We start from the raw sequence: 9,406 nt of genomic DNA, 5'->3' as shown, positions 1-9,406 counted from the left end.
TTAGTGAGGGTATTTGCATTTCAGACCGTTGATTGACTTGCAGCACTTCTGTTCTCCTGGACAATCACCATCATGAGAGCAGGGCATCCCATAAGCAACGTAGAAGCTTGGACCACAGCCACCTGGTTTCACTGTCAGAAAGCACTAAATTGCTAAATGTTCTGGTAGGAGTATAGGGAGAGAATCTGGGGGTGTTTCCAGTTTGATTATATCTTACCTAATATTGGTACAGTGCACTGATGCCCACACCCATTGGAGCAGCACTTCTGACGACCTGGACAGTCACTGTCATCAACGCAAAATTCAGCACAATGCAAGGGCCCATCTATGTTGGGACACTGCACATCTACTTAGGGGAAAATGAAAGAAATACATGCAAAGCCTTGTAGAACAGCAGTAGAAGTTAACATTTCAGACAGAAAGTATGTCTTGTGAGTAAATGACATTGTTTGTTGCTCATTGATAAACTGTCCAGGCTTGAGCTCTACATCTCCTCATTCCCTGGGAAGATTTAACATATTCTCGAGTGAACATTCTTAGTCTTACTGATAACAGGAGGCACACAGGCAGGTCCATTTTGACAGACACTCACATGAAAATAAGCTGGTTTAACATGAACTAAACTGCTTGATTATTAACTCGGTTGAATAAGCAAATGTGCATTTTTAGATGGAAACAGCAAACACGGTATATTATACATTAAACACGTGTATATGTAGAACAAAATTAGCATACCAGGTTCTCCAGAGAAACCTGCAGAAGAGTCCCTGAATACACCAACTAATAAAAACAGTGCACCTAATGTAGACCAGTATGTCTCCATGGATATCTTTTGCAGACAAAAATGCGGTCGTGTACTCGTGTTGGGACAAATATACCACTACACCAACCTCAGGCTGAGCAGCACAGAGGATTCTGGGCCCTTGTGCCTGTTTAGTTACATTCTCCCGAGATCTCTGGGAAGATGTGACAACAGATGCCCTCTTGCTGTTTTTACTGGTACAGTTGCATTTTATAAAATGTTCTTTGTTGCACAAGAAAAAGATTTTTTTATTGTTGAAATGAGAAAGTTGTGATAATTAATTTTGAGCTGTAACTTGTTTTCTTTGTTAACATGACCATTAAAGAGCTCATTTTTTTCAAAAGATGTATTGTATGCATCTTTTATAATCCTGAAACCCTCACCTGTCATCAGATAATCCGCTGAGTGTGGAGCGCTTATAACATGTTTGTCTTTCTTTTCACCTTTTTGCAACTACTGCTGAATGTGTTTTTTTCTGTCTTAATACACTGAAGTTGGCTGCTTAACACTAATAGTTTCCTTTATACTTGTGTCTATTAAAGGTCTAAAGTTATTCAAAAAAGGATCTCATTTCTTTTCGTTATTTTGTTTGTATTTCAAATAGTATTCAAATTTTTATGTTTACTGCTGTTTGTATCCTTTAATGTCAATGGCTTCTTTTGTGTTTACTCTGATTTCCTTGCTTTTATATTAAAACTGAGAATAAAACGACAGACTCGTGAGTCACGCTAAGAATAAAAGGAATAACAATGTAAGCCATTTTAACATTCTGTATTATCTGAAGCCTTGAATTTTTTCTTGACAATTTAGATATGCACAAGTCAATCAACAGGATATTGTGGACATTTCCCCCTGCTAGTTCCCAAGTAAAAGGTTTTTCATGATGTCCAGGAGAGCAAATGATTAGCTTGAGACACTGTTGTCTATTGACAAAACACGAACCCTTTACACGGTCACATATTGCATCAAATCCTTTCTCCTGCACACTCTACCGTGGAGCCTCTATCAAATCAAATCAAATTTATTTGTATCGCACATTTCATGTACAAACAATTCAAAGTGCTTTACATAAAATAAAAGCATGGCAGCACGGAGTGCAAGAAGCATTAAAAATACATAAAAGAATATAAAGAGAAACAAATAAAATCATTTAAATTAATTTAAAAACTGGCAACAGTCTAGATAAGTTAAAAGATATTTCATGCATAGACACATGAGAAAAGAAATGTCTTTAACCTGGATTTAAAAATGTCTACATTTGGTGAAAGTTTAATCTCCACTGGCAGTTTGTTCCCTTGTTTGCAGCATAACAGCTAAATGCTGCTTCTCCATGTTTAGTCTGGACTCTGGACTGGACCAGCTGACCTGAGTTCTTGGATCTAAGAGCTCTGCTGGGTTTATATTCTCTGAACATATCACAGATGTATTTTGGGCCTAAACCGCTCTGGTCTCTGTTGTATTCTGAGTTGTTATAATGTCATCTGCCTGACCTGCACTGTTGTGGCAGTGGGCTACGGCTCCCTCTACAATCTACTGACCCGAAGCTTCCGGATAGAGGAGCCCAAACCGGGCCTGGCGAAGCGGATAGCCAACATCATCCGCAAGATGAGGGGTGTACCACCGCTATGAGTTCGCATTATAGGGCCCACTGACTTCTTCTTCTTCAAAAAAACCCTTTTCCTTTTTGGTGAAACCACTGGAACAGTTCATATTCAGGGAAGAACTGAAAAACTGAATGTTTTAAAGAACAACTTGAGTTTTTTTTCCACCTCATATGGAAGAGGACAAATCATTTTCTTCAATATTAATGTATTCAGGATGATTTCCTGCTGGGTTTATTGGGGAAAAAGAAAGAAAAAAAGTGGATGTTTGTCTTCTTTCGATAGAAAGTCAAACCTTTGGATTTCTCTGACGAGTAGAAGGAACTAAGGCTGTATGAGATGCTTTGGTGACTAAATCTGTGTTTTGGGTTGATGGTTTTGAGGATGTTTTGAAACAGTAACTTTACTGCTGAGACGTAATTTTACTGTTTCAAACAAGTAAATGACTCTAGTTATGTTGAGACCAATTTATCTCCACTCATGTTTCAGCCCATGCAGAAAGATTCTTCCCTTTACTCTTCCTCTGTGCTTCTGACCTGCTGTTTGCCATCTCCCCACCAAGTGAGATAAGATAAAATGGCACATTAAGTCACAGCGACTCTGTCAGAATGACATTTTCTTTTTTAAAAACAACCTCAGCCAAGACTCGGTGATCAGGTTTCCAAAAGCCAAACATTGCATTTCCAAAAGCACTAACAGTCCGACCTTTTAACTGTCCCTTGTGGATTCTTATTGCCCACCTGACAAAACTATTGACAAGACATGAACATTGTTTTTTGTTTGTTTTTTGATGACCATATCCTTAAGCAAAGACATTGCTTATATTGAACTACTGATATTTAAAAAAAAAAAAGGAAACGGCCCCCATACATAATTTGAACTGACTTTTGGATGCATGCTTGAATGTTATATGCCACCGTCTGAACGTTTCCATAATAAAAATGCTTTGGCTCGTTGAAATATACCAATCATTAATAACTCATCAGATAATGAGGTTTCAGTTCATCTTATAGTAACTGGAGTTTTTGGACAATGTGCTCTGTCATGCTCTTCTAAACTTAATTCTGAGAGATTAGCATGTGAAATGTTACAGTCTATACAGTTGCTGTGACTCAGCTTTAGTATAATCGCATTTTTAATAAAGTGACAAACATTTATGTTCTGTTTTCTGGCAGTGATAAATCACATCTGAGCTAAAACATGACTGACTTCCTACGTAGTTCACACTTTAGTGTAGACAAACATGTTCCCAATTCTGCCAGACTGAGAGAAAACAAACCCAACAGTTAAATCGGCACTCCACATATTGGGAAAATTTGGGTAGCTGCAAGCTGTTTGTTTTTCAAGCAAATGGCCAACAAAAAAGGTTCTGAACCCTTAATTTATCAGAACTTTAATCCCCCATAAAGAGGCATGTGGTCGTCATCTTTGTCGCTGTGATTAAACTGATAACATAAATATAGTTTTACTTCTGATCTTGATTGAACAAACCGAGCCTGGAAAACGTATGTGAGTGTCCATGTTACTGACTTTACCGAAAGCCACGTAGAGTCAGGTGTTCGAGAAGATGAGACTGTAGATTTCTTCAGACATAGATGTCATTTTTTCCATATAAGGACAGACTAAATCTGCTTTTCTGTAGAGGCATGGCCTTGAAGAGGTTGGGCGCTATTCAACAAGAGAACGAACAAAGTAGCAAAGTGTGAAGGAAAAGATTTCTTTTATAACGACTCCATGATCCATAAGGATTCCATGAGTGATTCATCCGCTGCCACAGGACCATCAGAGATTGATCACCCTGAACCAAGAAAGATCAGTCTCAAACCTTGATGTTGGCATGAAGAGAAGGAAGAGTTGATGTCCATGGGGTGGAGGAACATCATCACTGGGTTCCAAAGTAACCTCCTAAAGTTTGGTGCCCAGTGAGTCCAAGAGCAACTCAGTTGTTTAATTTCTACTACAAATTTACTTCAAACATTCTAACTTTTGGAGATCCTAAACATATTCAATTGTGCAAAAAGCACCAATTTTTTTTTTTTTTTTGTTCTATATGTTGGTTATTAAAGCTCCTTTGGTTCATTTTGTAGATTATTGCTTGCATGTGCTGTTCAGGGAATAATTAAAAGGTCCGGCACTGCTAATCCTTGGGAGGTTAGTTCAAGACCCTGTTACTGACCCAATAGAATAGGATATGTATGAATTTGTCTATCAAATAAGCTAAGGCAATGCATGTATCGTTAATATATTCCAGAAAATGTGAATTGCAACAGTTTTGTTAATTAGTAAAAATATGAATAAAATGCTCCACACTCAAAGAGCAAAAAAAGCAGATATTCACTACTGCTCAAGCATATTGAGCAGTTCTGCTCAACTGCTCAATATTTCAGACCTAAGGTGGAATGATGTTGTCAGTCATAAAGAGGTCACATTGATGAATGACCTTTATAGGCATGATTCACTGGCCTTTCTGGGAGTGAACAACTTCGTGTTGCTTAGGCACTGGAGGTATCTGCTGGCCTAGTTATTTTTACGTTAAAGTGTAAACATGCAGGAAGGGCACATATTCATAAGTTTATCTAATGCAGAGATGCTGTAATCCAAAAACAATCGTTTTGTCTAATATCAATCCAACAAAGATGCAGCTGAAGTTTTTAAATTTGTGACAATAAGTGTTTATACAGAAATGTGCCCACTTTCCAGATGCTCATTTGGCCACAAATGCTTACAAGCAGAAAGGAAGTAGTGGCAGGAGGTGCAAATCTGTGTATCTTTGTGCAAGAGCATGCACTTTGAGACTCATCAAGGCCAGATACTGCACAATTCTGCTTCCCACTCAGTCTCATGAGTGATTATGGTTAAAAGTGTACAGTATTGCTTGGGTTTAATTGAATGATGTACTCAGTGAAGTTTACATGTACACGACTTAATAGAGGGCAAATTTAAAAAAAAAAATGTATCAGACATTTTGCATTTCCATCTCACTATTTGCACCTACAGATTTGTGACACTAGTACATTTAAAAGTGACCCAACTTAATTATTACATATTTGCTGTTGAGACTGAGCAAAAAAGGCATGGGGAAAGATGATCTAGCCGAATGTAAAGTTGTAAGACAACCTTGCTCTGTGCTCTCATTTCCATTTACAGATACAGATGAAATACATATTGTCAGCCATATGGCAAAGCAGAAAAACACCCACACATATAAGTAATGCACAAACATTTTAATCAATGTAGCATTGGAGAAACCAAACAAGTTCATCCAAGGATGCATGATGCATTTTCTCATTGTCCAGTTAGTGAGGGTATTTGCATTTCAGACCGTAGATTGACTTGCAGCACTTCTGTTCTCCTGGACAATCACCATCATGAGAGCAGGGCATCCCATAAGCAACGTAGAAGCTGGGACCACAGCCACCTGGTTTCACTGTCAGAAAGCACTAAATTGCTAAATGTTCTGGTAGGAGTATAGGGAGAGAATCTGGGGGTGTTGCCAGTTTGATTATATCTTACCTAATATTGGTACAGTGCAGTCTACACCACACCCAATGGAGCAGCACTTCTGACCACCTGGACAGTCACTGTCATGAGAGCAAAGTATACCACAATGACTGGGCCCATCTGGGACAGGACACTGCATCTCTGCTTAGGGGAAAATGAAAGAAATACATGCAAAGCCTTGTAGAACAGCAGTAGAAGTTAACATTTCAGACAGAAAGTATGTCTTGTGAGTAAATGACATTGTTTGTTGCTCATTGATAAACTGTCCAGGCTTGAGCTCTACATCTCCTCATTCCCTGGGAAGATTTAACATATTCTCGAGTGAACATTCTTAGTCTTACTGATAACAGGAGGCACACAGGCAGGTCCATTTTGACAGACACTCACATGAAAATAAGCTGGTTTAACATGAACTAAACTGCCTGATTATTAACTCGGTTGAATAAACAAATGTGCACTTTTAGATGGAAATAGCAAACACGGTATATTATACATTAAACACGTGTATATGTAGAACAAAATTAGCATACCAGGTCCTCCAGAGAAACCTGCAGAAGAGTCCCTGAATACACCAAATAATAAAAACAGTGCACCTAATGTAGACCAGTATGTCTCCATGGTTATCTTTTGCAGACAAAAATGCGTTCGTGTACTCGTGTTGGGACAAATATACCACTACACCAACCTCAGGCTGAGCAGCACAGAGGATTCTGGGCCCTTGTGCCTGTTTAGTTACATTCTCCCGAGATCTCTGGGAAGATGTGACAACAGATGCCCTCTTGCTGTTTTTACTGGTACAGTTGCATTTTATAAAATGTTCTTCGTTGCACAAGAAAAAGATTTTTTTATTGTTGAAATGAGAAAGTTGTGATAATTAATTTTGAGCTGTAATTTGTTTTCTTTGTTAAGATGACCATCAAAGAGCTAAGTTTTTTCAAAAGATGTATTTTATGCATCTTTTATAATCCTGAAACCCTCACCTGTCATCAGATAATCCGCTGAGTGTAGAGCGCTTATAACATGTTTGTCTTTCTTTTCACCTTTTTGCAACTACTGCTGAATGTGTTTTTTTTCTGTCTTAATACATTGAAGTTGGCTGCTTAACACTAATAGTTTCCTTTATACTTGTGTCTATTAAAGGTCCAAAGTTATTCAAAAAAGGATCTCATTTCTTTTCGTTATTTTGTTTGTATTTCAAATAGTATTCAAATTTTTATGTTTACTGATGTTTGTATCCTTTAATGTCAATGGCTTCTTTTGTGTTTACTCTGATTTCCTTGGTTTTATATTAAAACTGAAAATAAAACGACGACAGACTCGTAAGTCACACTAAGAATAAAGGGAATAACAATGTAAGCCATTTTAACATACTGTATTATCTGAAGCCTTGAAATTTTTCTTGACAATTTAGATATGCACAGGTCAATCAACAGGATATTGTGGACATTTCCCCCTGCTAGTTCCCAAGTAAAATGTGTTTCATGATGTCCAGGAGAGCAAATGATTAGCTTGAGACACTATTGTCTATTTACAAATCACGAACCCTTTACACGGTCACATATTGCATCAAATCCTTTCTCCTGCACACTCTACCGTGGAGCCTCTATCAAATCAAATCAAATCAAATTTATTTGTTTCGCACATTTCATGTACAAACAATTCAAAGTGCTTTACATAAAATAAAAGCATGGCAGCAGGGAGTGCAAGAAGCATTAAAAATACATAAAAGAATATAAAGAGAAACAAATAAAATCATTTAAATTAATTTAAAAACAGGCAACAGTCTAGATAAGTTAAAAGATATTTCATGCATAGACACATGAGAAAAGAAATGTCTTTAACCTGGATTTAAAAATGTCTACATTTGGTGAAAGTTTAATCTCCACTGGCAGTTTCCACTTGTTTGCAGCATAACAGCTAAATGCTGCTTCTCCATGTTTAGTCTGGACTCTGGACTGGACCAGCTGACCTCAGTCCTTGGATCTAAGAGCTCTGCTGGGTTTATATTCTCTGAACATATCACAGATGTATTTTGGGCCTAAACCGCTCTGGTCTCTGTTGTATTCTGAGTTGTTATAATGTCATCTGCCTGACCTGCACTGTTGTGGCAGTGGGCTACGGCTCCCTCTACAATCTACTGACCCGAAGCTTCCAGATAGAAGAGCCCAACCCGGGCCTGGCGAAGCGGATAGCCAACATCATCCGCAAGATGAGGGGTGTGCCACCGCTATGAGTTCGCATTATAGGGCCCACTGACTTCTTCTTCAAAAAAAACCTTTTCCTTTTTGGTGAAACTACTGGAGAACAGTTAATATTCAGGGAAGAACTGAAAAACTGAATGTTTTAAAGAACAACTTCAGGTTTTTTTTTTCCACCTTGAGTGGAAGAGGACAAATCATTTTCTTCAATATTAATGTATTCAGGATGATTTCCTGCTGGGTTTATTGGGGAAAAAGAAAGAAAAAAAGTGGATGTTTGTCTTCTTTCGATAGAAAGTCAAACCTTTGGATTTCTCTGACGAGTAGAAGGAACAAAGGCTGTATGAGATGCTGTGGTGACTAAATCTGTGTTTTGGGTTGATGGTTTTGAGGATGTTTTGAAACAGTAACTTTAGTTCATACCATAACTGAGACGTAATTTTACTGTTTCAAACAAGTAAATTACTCTAGTTATGTTGAGACCAATTTATCTCCACTCATGTGTCAGCCCATGCAGAAAGATTCTTCCCTTTACTCTTCCTCTGTGCTTCTGACCTGCTGTTTGCCATCTCCCCACCAAGTGAGATAAGATAAAATGGCACATTAAGTCACAGTGACTCTGTCAGAATGACATTTTCTTTTTGTAAAAACAGCCTCAGCCAAGACTCGGTGATCAGGTTTCCAAAAGCCAAACATTGCATTTCCAAAAGCACTAACAGTCCGACCTTTTAACTGTCCCTTGTGGATTTTTATTGCCCACCTGACAAAACTATTGACAAGACATTAACATTGTTTTTTGTTTGTTTTTTGCTGACCATATCTTTAAGCAAAGACATTGCTTATATTGAACTACTGATATTTTAAAAAAAAAGGAAACGGCCCCCATACATACATGTAATTTGAACTGACTTTTGGATGCATGCTTGAATGTTATATGCCACCGTCTGAATGTTTCCATAATAAAAATGCTTTGGCTCGTTGAAATATACCAATCATTAATAACTCATCAGTTAATGAGGTTTCAGTTCATCTTATAGTAACTGGAGTTTTTGGACACTGTGCTCTGTCATGCTTTTTTAAACTTAATTCTGAGAGAGTAGCATGTGAAATGTTACAGTCTGTACAGTTCCTGTGACTCAGCTTTAGTATAATCGCATTTTTAATAAACTGACAAACATTTATGTTCTGTTTTCTGGCAGTGATAAATCACATCTGAGCTGAAACATGACTGACTTCCTACGTAGTTCCCACTTTTGTGTAGACAAACATGTTCCCAATTCTGCCATACTGAGAGAAAACAAACC

The 9,406-nt window shown here is 37.8% G+C and overlaps 1 protein-coding gene across 1 annotated transcript; it reads right to left on the bottom strand.

The window, feature by feature from the left end:
- LOC142390122 (uncharacterized) lies at window positions 1-6,549 on the bottom strand. Its single transcript, XM_075475492.1, has 7 exons — window positions 6,435-6,549; window positions 5,917-6,048; window positions 5,702-5,830; window positions 2,341-2,498; window positions 736-880; window positions 218-346; window positions 1-131 (listed from the first exon to the last, which is right to left on the bottom strand). The coding sequence occupies exons 1-7, from the start codon at window positions 6,520-6,522 to the stop codon at window positions 1-3; spliced, it is 912 nt and encodes a 303-aa protein (XP_075331607.1). The 5' UTR covers window positions 6,523-6,549.
- Window positions 6,550-9,406: the final 2,857 nt, after the last annotated feature.

Source organism: Odontesthes bonariensis, chromosome 10 (genome assembly GCF_027942865.1).
Source record: "Odontesthes bonariensis isolate fOdoBon6 chromosome 10, fOdoBon6.hap1, whole genome shotgun sequence".
NCBI lineage: Eukaryota > Metazoa > Chordata > Actinopteri > Atheriniformes > Atherinopsidae > Odontesthes > Odontesthes bonariensis.
This window is presented reverse-complemented; position numbering and strand designations above follow the sequence as displayed.

Bases quoted from the DNA above. Each gene is read 5' to 3' on its own strand.
- LOC142390122 (XM_075475492.1), bottom strand. From the start codon at position 6,522: ATGGAGACATACTGGTCTACATTAGGTGCACTGTTTTTATTATTTGGT. The intron at 5,831-5,916 runs GTAAGATATAAT...GCTTTCTGACAG, and splicing joins CTGCACTGTACCAATATTAG to TGAAACCAGGTGGCTGTGGT. The intron at 881-2,340 runs GTCAGTAGATTG...AGGTTGGTGTAG, and splicing joins CCTCTATCCGGAAGCTTCGG to TGGTATATTTGTCCCAACAC.